Below are 20,000 nucleotides of genomic sequence, written 5' to 3'. Positions count from 1 at the left end.
TACGGAACTTTGATAAAGGGTTCTATAGGTATTAGAAGTCGTAAATGCTCTGGAAGGTAGTTCTGGAAGTCTGAATGATGGGGCTGAAAGTTTCCTAGGAAGTTCTTAAAGCGTGAAGGAGGGGTCTGGAAGGTGGTTCTAAAAGTTCGGAAAATGGTTCTGAAAGTCTAAAGAGTGGTTGTGGGTATCTGGTAAGGAGTTCTGGAACTCTAGAAGGTGGTTCGAGAAGTCTTAAAGGTGTTCATGTACGTAGCGGTTGAAGGGCGTTGCGTCATTTAATTCCCTTTGGGGAAAATTTCAGAGTGCCGGTGGGCGGTGTGTGGGCGGTGTGTGTGGGCGGTGTGGTGGGCGGTGTGTGTGGGGCGGTGTGTGTGGGGCGGTGTGGTGGGCGGTGTGTGTGGGGCGGTGTGGTGGGTGGTGTGTGTGGGCGGTGTTTGGGTGGTGTGTGTGGGCAGTGTGGTGGGCGGTGTGTTTGGGGCGGTGGGGTGGGCGGTGTGTGTGGGGCGGTGTGGTGGGCGGTGTGTGTATGGCGGTGTGGTGGGCGGGTGGGGTTTTTAGGTCGTTTGAGTGCTAGGGTTAATTAAGCGTTATGGAGGTGGTTATACAGTTAAATTCAGGGATCAGTGTGAACAGTTTGTAAAGAGATGCTTGAGTGGAAGAGCTTGTGCACAGTGCAGTTTTAAGTGAGTGAGGAAAAATACCAGAGGTCAGCGTGAGGTCAGGGTCAGGTCACATGCATTGTTTATTCCTCGTTTTGTGTATATTGCTTGATGGAATGTTCTTTTAGGGTATTTGGTGAGCTCTATGTAGCAATGCAGAGGAAATGACCAGCTACGTCTCTCTCTCTCTCTCTCTCTCTCTCTCTCTCTCTCTCTCTCTCTCTCTCTCTCTCTCTCTCTCTCTCTCTCTCTCTCTCTCTCTCTCTCTCTCTCTCTCTCTCTCTCTCTCTCTCTCTCTCTCTCTCTCTCTCTCTCTCTCTCTCTCTCTCTCTCTCTCTCTCTCTCTCTCTCTCTCTCTCTCTCTCTCTCTCTCTCTCTCTCTCTCTTTCTCTCTCTCTCTCTCTCTCTCTCTCCTTATCATCATCATTGTTTGTGTTTTCAGTTGCAAATGTGACCAGCCGTCGCCTATGCCAGGTAGATATTGTTACATGTCTCTGATTAATGACCAGGTTGCAGTTGTCATTTCCTCTCTTGCATATGTAAAGGTTAGAGTGCAGTCATCAGTAGGGAAGAGCCGCATGGATAAGTGTAGTAGATCGTTTAAGTACACATTCCATAACGATGCCCCATCCCCGATTCCAGGGACGATGCACAATACCCTGTGGGACGCTGCTGCCAATTGAATAACTATCAGAATGTCCTCCATTGAGACCTTCAGAGTCAGTTCTTTATTAGCGAGAAGATCGGGCCAGAAATACCTAATGATTGAAGCTTTGTTTGTAAACCAAGGCGCTATACCGGGTTCAAAAAAATAAAGCACCTGCAATGACTAGTGTAAGAACACGGCCGACCTTGGAGTATTCCAGTCACTGGTGCCACTTAGTGGAGAGGTTCAATTAAAGATTAACATCTGAACGACCTTTCCTGAAACCATACTGTCGACGACACAGTAATCGATGACGGTAAAAAAATTGTCATTTCTTGTAAGATGTCTTGAGAATTTTGCCAGTAATGGAGTGCAGTGACACTGGTCTCCAGTTGCCAACACTTACCCGTTTAAGGATCGGAGCTTCAGCTACCTTCATCCACATGAAATCTCATAGCTCTTGGGCCCGGCCAAGTTGGCAGAGGTGAATGTGAGGGAAAAGCAATCTGGACTGCACAAACATGTCGCGGTATCCGGCTAACCCCTTCACCTTACCTGAGTCGAGTGATTTGAGGAAGTAGGCGGACCTCACCCTGTTTAATAACCACCTCAAGCATATTTGACTCAGTGCTTGGAGTCAAGTTGTGGAGATTGTCGTTCTGGATCAAAAACCAGCGAAGGGATTGAGTACCTTTGATGAGTTCTCCTGCTGGTCCTTGGTCAAGGACTACCAGACTTGGGATCAACTCTTCGTGTTGAAAGTTGTCTTCTTCTTTTAAACTAAGACGAAGGTTCATTAGGACTAACAGTTGAGTACCTAGTGGAAACTGCAAGCAGGAATTCTTGTCCTACCTCGGCTCATCTGAGGCCTGCTCCTAGAGACTCATTCATTTCATTTGAATCGTTAGGAATAAACTATATTTAAATTTGAGTAATGATTTTCTCTCTCACTCCTCTCTCTCTCTCTCTCTCTCTCTCTCTCTCTCTCTCTCTCTCTCTCTCTCTCTCTCTCTCTCTCTCTCTCTCTCTCTCTCTCTCTCTCTCTCTCTCTCTCTCTCTCTCTCTCTCTCTCTACCCTCTTTCTGGCTCTCTTCTTCCCTTTCCACACTCCTCATCCACCCCGGTCAATACGTGAACCGAGGCCGCAATCCCTTCCTCCCTCCCTCCCTTCCTTCCTTTCTTCCTACCTCCTTCCCTTTCATTCTCCCTCCTCTCCATTCTCCCTCCCTTGAAGCCTTCCTTCTTCCCTCCTCCCTCCATCCCTACCATCCTCCCTCCTTACCTTCCATCCTTCCTCCCTTTCTCCCTCCCTCCCTTCTTACCTCCCTCCCTCCCTCCCTTCCATCCTCACTCCTCATCAGCTGTAAATCTAAAGGGCCTTTGCATTTTGAACCTGGTGAGCTTATTTGCTGGTACACATCCGTAAATTACACACATGAAACACCTGTAAACATGCGTATAAACATTCATGTCTACATCGATTCATACAGGATGGATGCACAATCCTGTATTGGCTTACTGTACATACATACTCGAATTATATATATATATATATATATATATATATATATATATATATATATATATATATATATATATATATATATATATGTATATATATATATATATATATATATATATATATATATATGTATATATATATATATATATATATATATATATATATATATATATATATATATATATATATATATATATACATATATATATATATATATATATATATATATATATATATATATTTAAAAAGGGAAGGGAGTACCACCTCTGGTTGGAAGAAGGGGACCCTTAGACGTAACGCATTAGAGGGAATGTTAAGGTCCCCTCCAACACAGTTTCTGTGTGATTTTCTCCTAATACCACCTTTCTTTTGATTTGTTTTGCTTTATTATATATTTAAAGGTTGCAAGATATACATTGATTGAAACAAAGAGTGCTTAAAGGTTATGGATCTCCTGAAGCTCCTCCGCTTTCGGACGGGAACCGAGGACGCAGCAGGCGTTTCCCCTCTGGATCGCCACACTGAGGCGCTGAAACGTAAAATTGGCAGCTCTTGGGTTCCTGGTGACGTCAATGAGCTTGGAGCCCAATTCCTTGAGAAATCCCAAGGCACATCTTGCCCCAGGGGCCATGCGTCTCAGACGCTATGGGAACAAAGAGGTATTGACCTTCCAGTCGCCTGTACTTGAGTGATTTTGCTGTTTCCCTGTGGTTGGCCGCCCCACCTGCTTGATCAGCTCCGAGGTGTACTTAGGTGTCAGCCAGGGTGGATACACATGTGTAGTCCCACACCAACTGTCTACCCTCCCTCCAGGAGTATATGGTGATGCCATCAGGGCGATGTGCGGGGAAATCCGGGTTTTGGACCCCTAGGATGCGAGGTTCTCTCTCCGCTGGGCACTGAGCTGAGACAAGGCTCCTCTTGATGATGTCGTTGACCTCGTTGTGTCTTGCATGCCAGCCCTTTGTGCTTCCGCAATGTAACCCATGCAGTCCATATTGGTCCACTACGGGCTCACCATAGCCCGTGCTGCCTGGAACTTTTTGTTCCGAGTAGCTCAATCTAAAACCACAGCTAAAGAACATCTAGAGTTTCCTTATATACAACCTCATGGAAACCGAATTCTACTGACATTTCAAAATATAAATACATCGTATATGAATGACAAGAAGTAGTAGTAGGCATCCATCAGTCTCAGGAGACTATGGAGTTGCGCTCTGGTTGTCGGTCTGGAATGGCCTCTCTAGGGCGCAAAGCCAGAGGTACGTTGATACGGAGGAGAAGGTGTTACACAAGCAGCAGGTCTCCCTCTCTCCACGGCGCCGAGAGTCTCAAATGGAAAGGCATACGCTAATAAGATTGGTTCCAGGGCTGTCGCAGGAACTATGACCTCTGGAGTTAACCTCGAAGTTAGTGAAAGAAGGCACAGGTACTCCAAACCTGGAGACCGCCTTGGTCGAGGCCGGAGAAGAACTACCCCATTAAGTACATGAACGACCCCAGCCTCCTGAAGCAGAGCCTGGGCCGCACGAGCCCCAGGAGGTGGACGTCCCGGTCCCGCACCTACGGGTTCCTGACAGAGATCGTCACAGCCCTCTTTCATCCGAGGCCGGCCTCCTTCAAGACTGAACAGAAGGAAGAGTGATAATTATTAAATACAACATTTTTTATGATAATAATATAAATATAATATTTATATTATAAAATCCATGCAGTGTTAACTGAATAGTATATGCACTGCATGGTGTATAACAGTATATACACTGCATGGTGTATATACTGCTTCACGTGTACACAATCAGCACAGTTCCACACCACCACCACTGTACCGTGTTTACATAGGCGGAATATATAATTATGTAAATTATGATATCAACAAACTCAATGGCTTTCACGAGGGAGATCTTTAAAGGGTAATTATAGTGCATAGTCAAATTAGTTTTACAAAATCAAAATGCGCAGGAATTTCATTTAGATATTGATTTCTAGAACATTTGTCTATGCAGTTAAAGATCGTGACAGGATTGCTTATCTACACCTAGGAGAGGTTAAGTTAGGTTGTCTATATTTACTGTTCCTGTAATTTACTCCCGTTAAGGTATTCAAAGAGTACAAAACGCGTAACTTTTTGGAAAGTTAATTTTTGTACGTTCCATCAATAGTTGCCATAAGTCACTTTTAGAGGACGTGTTGACATATTTGATGCTGTCTGGAGTTCACTTCGTAGAGGAAGTGCTGTTGAATTGAACTGTCGACTCACGCCTTGTTTTATAGTGTATCAAGGAGCCTCACATCCCCCCCCCCCCAGAGGTGCACAGAATGTACCAAGGAGCCTCACCCCCCCCCCCCCCCAGAGGTGCACAGAATGTACCAAGGAGCCTCACCCCCCCCCCCCCAGAGGTGCACAGAATGTACCAAGGTGCCTCACCCCCCCCCCCCCAGAGGTGCACAGAATGTACCAAGGAGCCTCACCCCCCCCCCCAGAGGTGCACAGAATGTACCAAGGTGCCTCACCCCCCCCCCCCCAGAGGTGCACAGAATGTACCAAGGAGCGTCACCCCCCCCCCCCCCCCCCTCTTGACATATTCCGTGGTTGATTTAACAAATAAAGAAGCTATGTTTGCATGTTGCAATAATATTTTCATGGTATCAACATTGTTTTCATGGTTCTATCATTGTTTTCATGGTTCTATCATTGTTTTCATGGCACCACCACTGAGTTTCATCTTGGTAAATATAATGTTGTCTAAACGCATGCAAAACAGTCATCAAGAAAGTGATACCAAGTTTGAACTTAAGATAAAAGATTCTCATCTTATTTATGATAACATTATTATTAATAAAAAAAAAATCCGTTTAGGCTATGAGGTGGACGCGAACCCGTGATCCCCAGTATTGCCAGTCGCGTACTCTACCACTAGACCACCGCTGATTATCATTATAAATAATAACAATGTTGTTATTATTCATATTATCTAAACATTATCCCCAGCATAATTCTATTTGTGTACGGAACACGTAACCCAAAGCGCAGGGGAAAAATAATATATTACCCGAGCCTCACAGGTGAAAAGAAAGGTCCGTTGACACACTCCTGTACTGTATTGACTCCTGTTGAGTGAGCAACAGGCAAACATTACGAACTATTGATGGAGAAACGGCATCCATCGGGAACGTTGTGTGCTGTTGATTTCGCAAAAGGCGTCCTTGGCGAATTTGTGGTTTGTTGAATGAGCAACAGGCGTCCGTAACACATATAAAGTCCTGTTTAGTGAGCAACAGGTGTCCATAACCAATATAAAGTCCTGTTTAGTGAGCAACAGGTGTCCATAACCAATATAAAGTCCTGTTGAGTGAGCAACAGGCGTCCATAACCAATATAAAGTCCTGTTGAGTGAGCAACAGGCTTCCATAACCAATATAAAGTCCTGTTGAGTGAGCAACAGGCGTCAATAACCAATATAAAGTTCAGTTTAGTGAGCAACAGGCGTCCGTAACCCATATAAAGTCCAGTTTAGTGAGTAACAGGTGTCCGTAACCAATATAAAGTCCTGTTTAGTGAACAACAGGCGTCCGTAACCAATATAAAGTCCTGTTTAGTGAACAACAGGCGTTCGTAATCAATATAAAGTCCTGTTGAGTGAGCAACAGGCGTCCATAACCAAAATAAAGTCCTGTTGAGTGAGCAACAGGCGTCCATAACCAAAATAAAGTCCTGTTGAGTGAGCAACAGGCGTCCATAACTAGCACATCGTCCTGAAAAAGTTAAGTGATGTTAATAATAAGAGATTCATTAATGGTTATTTCTTCTTCATGCATGACAACCATTGTTGCCCCCTCTCCCTTCCCCCTTCCCAACATCCATGCACGACAACCAGTGGCGTCCCCCCAACATCATGCACGACAACCAGTCGCGTCCACCAACATCATGCACGACAACCAGTCGCGTCCCCCCCTCCAACATCATGCACGACAACCAGTCGCGTCCCCCAACATCATGCACGACAAAAAGTCGCGTCCCCCAACATCATGCACGACAACCAGTCGCGTCCCCCCCTCCAACATCATGCACGACAACCAGTCGCGTCCCCCCAACATCATGCACGACAACCAGTGGCGTCCCCCCAACATCATGCACGACAACTAATCGCGTCCCCCCAACATCATGCACGACATCCAGTCGCGTAGTCCCCCAACATCATGCACGACAACCAGTCGCGTAGTCCCCCAACATCATGCCCGACAACCAATCGCGTCCCCCCCCCCCAACATCCATGCACGACAACCAGTGTCGTCCGTCGCACTAGCCATGAACGACAACCATCACTCACTTCTATCTCCACCCCTCACAGCGTCCGCATCCCTACCTCACTTGCTCACGTCAAACCTTCAATCTCAAGAATTTGTGCCTGAGCGCTTTCGTATAACATGGCAGTGATTCTACCACGAATCTTTCTTCACATGAGAAGGAAGTTGAAAAATTAACTCTCCAAAGTTCATTTTCCAGTGTTATTGTGACCTGAGACTACGAGATGCGTTTCATTGACCCCTTGTCAACACTTATCCTTGTCTGTCAGGATATCTCTGGTGACGAGCTGATTGCGTATAGAGACTGTGTTCATTGACAGGGCTTTGCTGTCTTTGCCTTGTGTAACCTGGCAGAGTGTAACCTGGGCACATAAGCTGGTTACCCAGAGTGTAACCTGGGTGGTAGTTGGTTGGGTATGTTTGATGTGTTGTGCATCGTCAATGTCGAATCGTCTTTTGTCCCTGTGTCTGTCGATTATTTTAGTGTTGTTCATCAGGATATCTCTGGTGATGATCTGGTTGTGTGTGTGGAGACTGTGTGTTCATTGATACTTGGGCCTTAATGTTTCTGAATAGTCAGACAGCCCGGCCTCGGTTGTTCAACGTCCTCCCAGCAAGCATAAGAAATATTGCCGGAACAACCGTGGACATTTTCAAGAGGAAACTAGATTTATTCCTCCAAGGATTGCCGGACCAACCGGGCTGTGGTGGGTATGTGGGCCTGCGGGCCGCTCCAAGCAACAGCCTGGTGGACCAAACTCTCACAAGTCGAGCCTGGCCTCGGGCCGGGCTTGGGGAGTAGAAGAACTCCCAGAACCCCATCAACCAGGTATCAACCAGGTAATAGCAAGTCGCATCTTGACGTATACTGTGCCTAAAGCCAAAAATCGTCGTACCAGAAAATTGTAGCGGCTGGCAAAATTGACACACTATCCCGTTTTCTGTTTTGGGTTCTCTGGTAGGTTAGGATAAGGGCACTTTAGTACGACAGTTTCTTGACGTTGGGGACGGACTGTGTCAGGCACCTTGAAAGAGTGGCTGTTTTCTTGCCTCTAAACTGAGAATGTTGGGGCGGACATTTTCTAAGTGGTCATGTGAAGACAGACGATATTCGTCTCTTTCAAGGTGTTTTGTTTGGTGTCAGGAGAGTTTTTCATAAGTAAGTTGGCAATCTTCTTCCTCAGTATAATATTAATTCAGTCCCCTGGTTGCGTCGGTAAGGGGTTAATATATTAACAGAGCAAGATGACTGCCAAGTTCCCCATGAAAAGTTTCCCTCTCGCCAAGCACCCTTGAGAGAGACGAATATCGTCTATGCCTTCACACGCCCACTTGGAAACTGTCAGCCCCAACGATGTCATTATACAGGCAAGGCAAAAACATCTCTTTCAAGGCGCTGACAATGCACAAACAGCTAGGCCCCCTATCATAAAACATACAGTCTCCACACTTAACCAGAGATATCTGTGGTACAGCACTAAAATGATCAACAAATGCAGTCACAACAGAAGAGTGGACACTGGCGAGGCACTATGCATCAAACATACCCAGCCAACTATCAACAAACAGCTTCTAAACCAAGATGAAACATCCCTCATACCGTCTCGGCCTTCATTGAAACATAAGAGATTGGTGAGCAGCAGTGGGTGTATTAGTCCATAGTGAGGTGCGTCACCTCATTCCTAGTTATATACTCGTCTGTTTTGAAAATTGCTGCCAGTTGTACTCGACCTTTGAAAATGTTGACAACGGTCAACGAAAAATCAGGATATAATTAAACTGATGAACTTAAAAGAGTTAATTTTTCAACCTCTTTCTGAAGTGAGGGAAAATAGTGAGGATTTGTGTTAGAATATTGATCTTGGCCTCCTGTCATTCTGAACAACATATGTCTACAAGAGAGACGTTCTCAGGCTAAAGTTATTAGGTCGAGACACCAACCACCCTCTCTGACCACCTGGAGAGTTATCTAAATATTTATGATGGTCTGAAAGTCTATTACGGTTTCAATATTAGTCTACTGGTGAACAGGGGAATGAATATTTGTCTTAAACAGAGTATATTCTCAAGTTGTAACTTTATTGTATTAAAAATTCCGTGTTTAAATTATATAACGTGTATGGTAAACTTGTTTTATTTTTAAAGTTCTGAGGCAGACTTTTTTTTTTAATCTCAAATTCGTAGGAAATGCTCAAATAGTTTTTGAATTTCCTATTTTACATGTTTGAGAATAATACACTGCTTTAACCAAACCTAACCTAACCTAACCTAACCAAACCTAATCTAACTTAACCAAACCTTGACCTAACCATACCATGGATAAACAATAGCACTAAATATGTAGTGGTTTTGAAGTGATTATGTGAAGGATATCTCAGCCCTTAGGACGGGTTGATCAATGTATGTATATATATATATATATATATATATATATATATATATATATATATATATATATATATATATATATATATATATATATATATATATATATTCTTCAGTTCTATTATCAGGACAAAAATTCTTCCAACCCTAGTCTTTTATAGTTGTTGCTTTTTCTTATATATTTATGTGTATGTGTAACTCGCAGGCGGAAGATCAAACACGTCTTCTACATAGGCCTCTCTCCCACGACTGACTGTCCACTATTGTAGTTCTCACATCGTCACATTACAACCTGGAAATACACTTTCCCCAACAGAGCGTGACAACATTACCTGACCGTGGTTCTAGTGCTATGTATAGGTTATGTACTTGTTTACACTGCACATGTAATTCAGTTTCCCCGACACTGCATTGGCACGATAGCTGTGTAGGCCGTCTGTGTGTGTGGGGTGTGTTCACTGAATACCCATAGTCACTGTTGATTGTTGCCTCTTTTGATAATTACTTACTAACTGTTGATTGTTTTGTGGTGCGTGTTAGCGCAGGAGGCAGGTTGTAACTGGTGCACAGTGGCATGTATTCTCTTGATTTAACTGCGCTTTTGCGCCTGCAGTGTATATACTGTTTCACGTGCTCACAATCAGCACAGTGCCACACCACCACCACTGTACCGTGTTTACATAGGCGGTACAGATCCCCGAATTCATCACTGAACCGCATCTAGCCCGCACTTAGGGGGTATAATTCCCCGACACCCTCACAGTACCGCATATATACACGAGCGGTACAACCCTCCGCCACTACCACTGTACCGCGTACACACTGGCGGTACAGCGCTACACCCCCTCACTGTACCATTCCTTGTCCCCGGCCCGGTCGTAAGTCTGGCATTGTTCCAGGAGGTTCGGTACAAGCTGCACGATCCGAAGGCTCACTCCAAAGGAGGTACTCTTGAAAACACCATCAATGGCCGTGCAGATGAAGAGGCTCCGCCGCCCATCGCCAACTTGTTACCGCACAAGGATATCAACAAGGTACAGTGCCGCCCCCTAGCCCTTACCTACGGGATCCCCTAGCGCCGCCCCTAACGCCTCCTAAACGCTCCTTGCGCCCTCCCCATCCCTCTTTCCCTTCCAAATCCTTCTTAATCCCCATTTCCCTACCTTTTCCCAAACATATCATGCTAGCTTGTCAAACCCGTTTGGCTTCTTAAACCCTCCCATGTGTTGGTTCCGTTTCTGCTCGCTTTCGTTACGTCAGTGTTCCGTGTTCCGTAATTATTCTTTGTTGGTCTTCATTATCTTCTTCAGCACCAGGTAAACTCTCCGTTGGCGTCTGTTTGTCATCGTTCGTCGTCCCTTCATCCACCTTCACTGCACATCACCATCCAGTCCCATTTCACTCACCATTCTCATTGCTATTCTTCCAGTGTACGTCACCATTATTCAACAGTCCAACACCATCTGATATCATATAAGGTTATCGTCACAGATCCTCACCATCAAACCTCCTCGCCATTACAGTCCTCGCCATTACAACCCCTAACCATCACAACACCTCACCATCACAACCCCTCGCCATCACAACCCCTCACCATTACAGCCCTCACCATCACAACACCTCACCATTACAGCCCTCACCATCACAACCCCTAACCATCACAACACCTCACCATCACAACCCCTCACCATCACAACACCTTACCATCACAACACCTCACCATCACAACACCTCACCATCACAACACCTCACCATCACAACCCCACACCATCACAACCGCACACCATCACAACCCCTCACCATCACAACACTTCACCATCACAACCCCTCACCATCACAACCCCTCACCATCACAGCACCTCACCAACACAACCTTCACCACAACACCTCACCATCACAACCCCTCACCATCACAACACCTCACCATCACAACCCCTCACCATCACAACACCTCACCATCACAACCCCTCCCCATCACAACCCCTTACCATCACAACCCTCACCATCACAACACCTCACCATCACAACACCTTACCATCACAACCCTACACCATCACAACCCCTCACCATCACAACCCTCAACATCACAATCCCTCACCATCACAACACCTCACCATCACAACCTTCACCATCACAACCCTCACCATTACAACCCCTCACCATCACAACACCTCAACATCACAACACCTCACCATCACAACACCTCACCATCACAACCCCTCACCATCACAACCCCTCACCATCACAACCCCTCGCTATCACAACCTCTCACCATCACAATCCTTCACCATCACAACCCTCACAATCACAACTCACCATCACAACCCCTCACCCTCACAACCCCTCACCATCACAACCCTCGCAATCATAACACCTCACCATCACAACACCTCACCATCACAACCCCTCACCATCACAACCCTCGCAATCACAACACCTCACCATCACAACACTTCACCATCACAACCCCTCATCATCACAACCCCTCACCATCACAACTCTTCATCATCACAACCCTCACAATCACAACTCCTCACCATCACAACTCACCATCACAACCCCTCACCATCACAACCCTCACAATCATAACCCCTCACCATTACAACCCTCACAATCATAACCCTTCACCATCACAACCCCTCACCATCACAACCCTCACCATCACAACGCCTCACCATCACAACACCTCACCATCACAACACCTCACCATCACAACCCTCACAATCGCAACACCTCACCATCACAACCCCTCACCATCACAACCCTCCACCGTCACTGTTAATCAGCAGGTCCAGCAGCACAGCTCCTCCAGCCTGGAGCAGAAGGTATATCCTCCAGGGCTCCCCTAATATATATATATATATATATATATATATATATATATATATATATATATATATATATATATATATATATATATATGTTTATATATTCACACTTTGATACCTGGACGCTCTGGTGCACTCTCAGGTGATTAAGCATACTCTAAGTGCATTATAATCTAAGTATACCCCATGGTGTATATTTTCTTGGTTTGAATACATGATAATATGACAGAAGTGTTTGTTAAAATGTAAATGAAAGTGGGAGTTCGATACTGACTTGAATGGCATTATCTTCTTCGTTCATAACCTTTTTGGCTGATTAATGAATCTGGGATCCACTCTCTAGTGCAGAACTTTTTCATCAGACAAATTTTAACAATTTATAATTTAATTTTTTAGAGAAAAATATGGGAATTTCGGAAGAAAAGAATATAATATTTCATGTATTATAGTGTGGATGTAGTGATGTAAAAAATGAGGTTAAAGCCCCTGGAAGCCCATTTTGATTTATACAGTAAATAAAAAATATTTATAGATATTTATATAAATATCTATAAATATTTACAGAGTAAATAAAAAAAATATTGAAGTAGTTTTTCCTTATGAAGGTGTTGTAAATAAGACAGAGACTGCAGAAAATGAGGCAAAAAAAATATTAGTTAACATAAATTGTTTGGGGGAAAATGAGAAAGGAAAATGCTGCCTGTAATTCAATGAAGAACAAAAAAAATATATGGAAATATAACGAACAAATTCGTAATTGTTATTTCTTTAGTGTAGGAAGATATCCAAAACGAGTTTACCCCGATCCACACCACTCCCACCCCCCAAAAAAAAAAAAGAAGTTCCAAAATTATTTATTTAAATAAAAAGATGAAGATCCATGAGCATTACGAAATACAATTTAGTTTTCTTTGTGTCTGTAAAGGTGAGACAATGTGTCTCTTGTCCAGACCACACCCTCTTGAGCCTCCCTTACATCGTCATAATATGTTGATGCTACTCTTCCTCTCTATATTTATTTAGGGAGAGACTCTGTTGTCATAAAAAAATAATTAAACTCAAATATATATTAAATATCGTGTTTCTTAAAAGTCTGAGGCTAGGATTTGTAGAATTGGTAAGCGGAGGGCAGACCACATACTCTCCTCACAGTGGTCTTGTGAGCACTGAGAGACTAGCAACTTCATCACTTGGTTACGCTATCCCAGAGACCTCTGCCGGTTGACAGCAAAAGGTCAAACAACAGCTGATGGGTCATAATTCATCACGCATTTACATGTCCAGTTGCCAGACCTGCACGTCTCTCCTCGATCATGGCTGCTTTGTATTTAGTAAACAGTTTTCGAGATCGGAAACACTGCGAGGTCGTTCTAGTCCTTAAGTTAATGTTGTTATTGGAAACCTTGTAGTGCATCGATTCTCTTCAACCTGAGCCTCCATGATCGTGCGAAGATGTATAGGGTTCGTCAAGCATTTCCGCCACTGACTTATTACCCCTGTAGGTCTTTCCTCAATCGTGGCGGCTTTGTTTACAATTATTAAACAGTTTATTAACTCAGAAGCACAAAGAGGTTCCCGGTAACAGTACTATTCACGGGATGTGAAGTTTCGAAGCTCGAAAACTGCTTAATAAATGTTAACAAAGCCGCCATGATTGTGGAATGATGTAAAGGTTTCACAAGTGGTTCATGAATGCTGGGTCCGGTCTCTGAAGTGGGAGCGTTTGAACCCAAATGCCCAAACCGCCCATTGACAATAGTCGTTCTTAGATCCTAATCTATACGAACTGCTCACAGATGTTAAATGCACGTAAAGGGTTAATATGTGATGAATATCTTGCAACCCACATGTTTATTGCATAAAAATATTCTAATGTTTTAGATAAATGCGCTGCACAGAAGCCAAGAGTGGAGATGCTGTACTTTGCAGTTGGCAAAGTTATTCTCCTCGTTTTAGCCTTGTGGTGAAAAATGTGTTAGATTATATATTCTTTTAGGGAACTCTTGTATATGTGAGGCCGTGATGCTGGTGGTGATCATTAGTGGTGATGGCGAGTCTTGGTGATGGAGAGACTTCGTGGTGATGATGAGTAGAGGCGATGGTGAGCAATGGAGATAATCAGTAATGGTGATAGATCATTCTTGCCGTTCGTGATAACGAGAAAGGAGTTAGTAATGTTGAGAGAGACACACATCCAGGCATAATACTGTCAGGCTTATAACGATAGGCAAGGATGGGCCTCAAATGTTACAAGTCACGCCTATCTAATCCCCGTGTCACCTTAGGCAGTCATCTCCTGTAAATGTAAGTTTAAACGTAGGCTTCCGTTTGTAAAAATGAAAAGTTTGCTTGAACAGACATGGGAAAAAGGCCGAGTTGGTTTGATGTTTGGCTTATCAACCTATGGAAGGGTAATGGGGGGGGGGGGGATTTTATCGTATTGACCAGCCAGCAAGAACACTTTAGTCCTGGACATAGTCCACCACTGAAGTCAACACTTAGTGTATATACACCAAGAGGCACACACACACACACACACACATCACTTGACATCGTAAAGTAAAACTCCTGATATACATATATATATATATATATATATATATATATATATATATATATATATATATGTATATATATCACAAGTTACTTTAAATATATACACAATTCCCCTGGCACTCGGGAAGAAAAAGCTCTTCTAGCGCTCAGGAGAGAATACATTAATATTTACAACCAGCGCACGACCACCAGGCACTTGGCGCGGGTGAATAGTCTTCCTAATTTGTCCCTGTGTGCTTCCTTGTACTGCAGCTATATATATATATGTATATATATATATATATATATATATATATATATATATATATATATATATATATATATATATATATATATATTTATATATGTATATATATATATATATATATATATATATATATGTTTGTGTGTGTATACATTTTTAGCTGCCTTTTCTTGCTTCAGTGTCAAGTATTATTGAAGAGTTTAGATGCACACAATATGAAGCTGCTGCTGCCTAGAACATTAATCCACCGATTGAGGTCACACATATATATATATATATATATATATATATATATATATATATATATATATATATATATATATATATATATATATATATATATATATATATATATATATATACATATATATATGTATAATGACCACTGAAAAGCCTGAAGAATATTCTATTAAGCCAATTTTTAGCTGCATGGCCAGTTTGTCTTATGGAAAGGATTTTCTTCGTCGTCTTCGGTAAAAAGATTGTTTTCAATCTGTTTTATTGATTAATTAAACAAATTAAGCATTTGCCTTATTTGGATGAATCTCGAATGCCATTATTTTCCTTATCAGATTAAAATAATTTGCAAATTTGTTTCAGTCTATAGAATAATATTTCTTTATATACCTAATCGCCCGTTAGCATTTAGACGCATGCCTCTTTTATTTAAGTTAGGATTATAAAGAGATTATAATGCTTAGATTATCTTTGTTATTAGGCATGATCAGAAAATATTTAGGTTATGTAGTGGGCTCGAACTCTCATCCCTGGACACCCCCAGGCACGATCCCATTGCATTACGCTCTTGAATTTCATGGTACATTATGCATGACAGTTCCCTTGCAGCCTCTTTAGTGATACATAAATCATATACATTCACTTTGTATATTTTGTATATATATATATATATATATATATATATATATATATATATATATATATATATGTCGTACCTAGTAGCCAGAACTCACTTCTCAGCCTACTATGCAAGGCCCGATTTGCCTAATAAGCCAAGTTTTCATGAATTAATGTTTTTTCGTCTACCTAACCTACCTAACCTAACCTAACCTAGCTTTTTTTGGCTACCTAACCTAACCTTACCTATATATATAGGTTAGGTTAGGTTAGGTAGGGTTGGTTAGGTTCGGTCATATATCTACGTTAATTTTAACTCCAATAAATAAAAATTGACCTCATACATAGAGAAAAGGGTTGCTTTATCATTTCATAAGAAAAAAATTATAGTAAATATATTAATTCAGGAAAACTTGGCTTATTAGGCAAATCGGGCCTTGAATAGTAGGCTGAGAAGTGAGTTCTGGCTACTAGGTACGACATATATATATATATATATATATATATATATATATATATATATATATATATATATATATATATATATATATATATATATATATATATAGTGCCGCCGGTCATCACTTTGCTCTTGTGTGAGAATGATGAGGTAAGATCATTGGTGTAGTTAGATGGTTAGTGTCCTGTACATTATTTCTTAGAGCTGGTGTTACACGTAAGATTTGTATCTAAGACGTGTACCACAGGTGCGGGTTAGTGTCCAAAACTAATGTCCCCATGTATGACACCTCCCAAGCCTATTGTCATGTGTAGGGTATATCCCAAGCCTATTGTCATGTGTAGGGTATGTCCCAAGACTATTGTCATGTGTAGGGAATGTCCCAAGATTATTGTCATGTGTAGGGTATGTCCCAAGACTATTGTCATGTGTTGGGTATGTCCCAAAACCATTAGAGCAAGTAAGGTAATTCCTCAGGATCACTTCAACATGGAAGATATGTTCCATTGTATACCTTGAGTACTAGTACCACATCGTTCTGGTAGCGCTGCGTATCTTTGGGGCTAAACCGCTGTTTAGCCCACAGATTTAATCAGATACAATCCTTACAATTCAACAATAACATTACATGGTCTTGCTTTTAAGATAATTTATTTTCTTCAGAGGCAAGAGTTTCAATATTTTTTGAAGTTGGTTAATGGATGATATATTTCATAGGTTTGCTGTTTTTTTTAGGTTAATGGATGACAAAATTTCAAAAGTTTGTCAGTTTTTTTAGGTTAATGGATGACATATTTCATAGGTTTGCTGTTTTTTAGGTTAATGGATGATATATTTCATAGGTTTGTCTGTTTTTTTAGGTTAATGGATGATATATTTCATAAGTTTGCAGTTTTTTATGTTAATGGATGATATATTTCATAGGCTTACCTGTTTTTTTAGGTTAATAGATGATATATTTCATATGTTTGCTGCTTTTTTAGGTTAATGGATGATATATTTCATAGGTTTGCCTGTTCTTTTAGGTTAATGGATGATATATTTCATTGGTTTTACGTATTTTTTTAGGTTAATGAATGATATATTTCATAGGCTTGCCTGTTTTTTTAGGTTACTGGATGATATATTTCATAGGTTTGCTGTTTTTTAGGTTAATGGATGATATATTTCATAGGCTTGCCTGTTTTTTTAGGTTAATGGATGATATATTTCATAGCTTGCCTGTTTTTTTAGGTTAATGGATGATATATTTCATAGGCTTGCCTGTTTTTTAGGTTAATGGATGATATATTTCATGGGTTTTACGTATTTTTTTAGGTTAATGGATGATATATTATATAGGTTTGCCTGTTTTTTTCAGATTAGTAGATGACATATTTCATAGGTTTGCCTGTGTTTTTTTTTTACAAACGCACAAGAGCATATCCAGTTTTCCGACGTTTTTTGGGGTAACAATCAGCCTTTATTTGTTGTCTTTGTTGCCTTACAGATGACATATGATTTTCCGCCGAGGAATCGTGTATGTTAATGTGGCTTTTGTTTTGCTCTAGTTTATAAGTTTTGTTTTACTTTTATTTTGTTGTCTGAGTGTGGAACACACACACACACACACACACACACACACACACACACATGCGCACGTACACACACACACACACACACACACACAAGAACAGACGCACGCATGTACGCACGCACGCACACACACACACACACACACACACACACACACACACACACACACACACACACACACACACACACACACACACACACATACGTTTATTCACTCAGGCCTCCACAAAGTGAAGCGGCTGCTGCCCTCTGGAGGACAAAACAGATTTTAAGATTTACTTAAGGCTTTATTTTTAAATTGCTTCTCCTCTCACACGCAAGTAATTAAGAATATTATGAGAAGAAATTTCCATTCGTGTTTCCAAAGAGTTCAAAGGCATTTTACACCCATAAGAGGAGATAAATATATTCCCAAATAACCTGGAGAAGAAATACTCAGTATTCTTGAATGATATATATATCATACAAGAATATATCATTCTTGTATATATATATATACTTGGGCGTTCATATTGCAGTAAATGCTAATTTCTGTTTTGTTTTCCTAAGCTTCAGAATGAGCTTTGCTTTGAGATGTATAAAAAAAAGCATGTTTGTTTAATTGATTAGTGTTAAGATATTATAAGTGTATCAGCAGCTGGGCTCGGAGTGGCGTATATTGGAACGCACCTGCCAGTGTTGCCACACTCTCAAAGGAGACACACATAACGCACTCCCTGACTATTCTTAATTAGTATCACTTTTTTGTGGCAAAAACAAAGGAATATGATATCTAGAAACAAATTATAAAAAGTATAATCATAGATTATTTATATATGGTAGTTTGTTAAGTGTGTCTTTCAATACGAGTCGCTGATTGTGGCTCCTCTTGGTAAAGTATATGTTTCTGTATTGGCAGTTTAGGTTAGAACTATCATTCCTACTAATGTGATAAGATATAGCAGAGTAAAGATGAACACAGAAGTAGATTATCATGAAGGATCTAACTTTATCAAAAGAGTTGAAGAGTAGTAAATAATTGGTGTTGTCTGCTTGTTGTGGGTGTGTTGTTGGTGGTATGTATATATATATATATATATATATATATATATATATATATATATATATATATATATATATATATATATATATATATATATATATATATATATATATATCGCTTATCCAAACACTTGAATTAGCCTTGTGGGCGTGTGTGTGTGTGTTTGTGTGTGTGTGTGTGGTATGTGTGTGTGTGTGTGTGTGTGTGTGTGTGTGTGCACCTAATGTCATTATGTAATAGTTGTTTTATATTTATCTTAAGATAGTGAGGAATCAAAGTGTTCATTCAATATACGGTGACATTAATTTGTGATATGCTAACGTCAATCTGTTATACTATAAAGTAGTATATTTGTTAGAGTTAACTCTTTGTTATAGTCACTAGTTTAATTCTGAGTCAAGTTATTTGCTAGCTGCAAGAGCAGCTTAAGACACAAGCCCATAAGGTGTTTTCTAATGTCTTAGATTTCCCCACAGCCTCCAACTTGATGAGAGGAATTGTCTAATACCTTATCTAAGTGTCACTATAATATCTTAACCAGTACCTTATCCCCCGTGTCCACTACAGGCACAAGAACTAACTCAAACACCTTACCCCAAATGGCCCTTATAAAGCTTGAACTAATACCTTAAATCCGAATTCCCAAACAGGACCTAAAACTAATATTAATACCTTCGTTCGTCTCCCACAGCAAGGTCCAACTAACACCTTCTGCCTGTGTTCCTCCTACAGGGCCTGAACAAGCTGTACGGTTGCTCACCCTCTGACATCGATAAGTATTCTAGGATCGTGTTCCCCGTGTGTTTTGTGTGTTTCAACCTCATGTACTGGATCATCTACCTGCACATCTCCGACGACTCCACGGAGGACCTCATCATTCACAACGCTGATGGTTGAGGCCGGATGGCGTACAAACAAAG

General features: G+C 41.3%; 1 protein-coding gene across 1 annotated transcript in view; it reads left to right on the top strand.

The window, feature by feature from the left end:
* Positions 1-20,000, top strand: part of LOC123748125 (gamma-aminobutyric acid receptor subunit beta) — a gene marked incomplete in the record, with an annotated part of 337,780 nt that overhangs the window by 315,406 nt on the left and 2,374 nt on the right. Inside the window, 3 exon segments of the mRNA XM_069329940.1 lie at positions 10,420-10,554; positions 17,953-17,982; positions 19,813-20,000. The exon segment at positions 19,813-20,000 is cut by the window's right edge and continues 2,374 nt beyond it. Of these exon segments, the coding sequence (XP_069186041.1) occupies positions 10,420-10,554; positions 17,953-17,982; positions 19,813-19,977 (330 nt within the window).

Source organism: Procambarus clarkii, chromosome 23 (genome assembly GCF_040958095.1).
Source record: "Procambarus clarkii isolate CNS0578487 chromosome 23, FALCON_Pclarkii_2.0, whole genome shotgun sequence".
In the NCBI taxonomy this organism is placed as follows: Eukaryota; Metazoa; Arthropoda; class Malacostraca; order Decapoda; family Cambaridae; genus Procambarus; species Procambarus clarkii.
The sequence above is the reverse complement of the archived record's forward strand: the minus strand, read 5'-3'. Positions and strand labels throughout refer to the sequence as shown.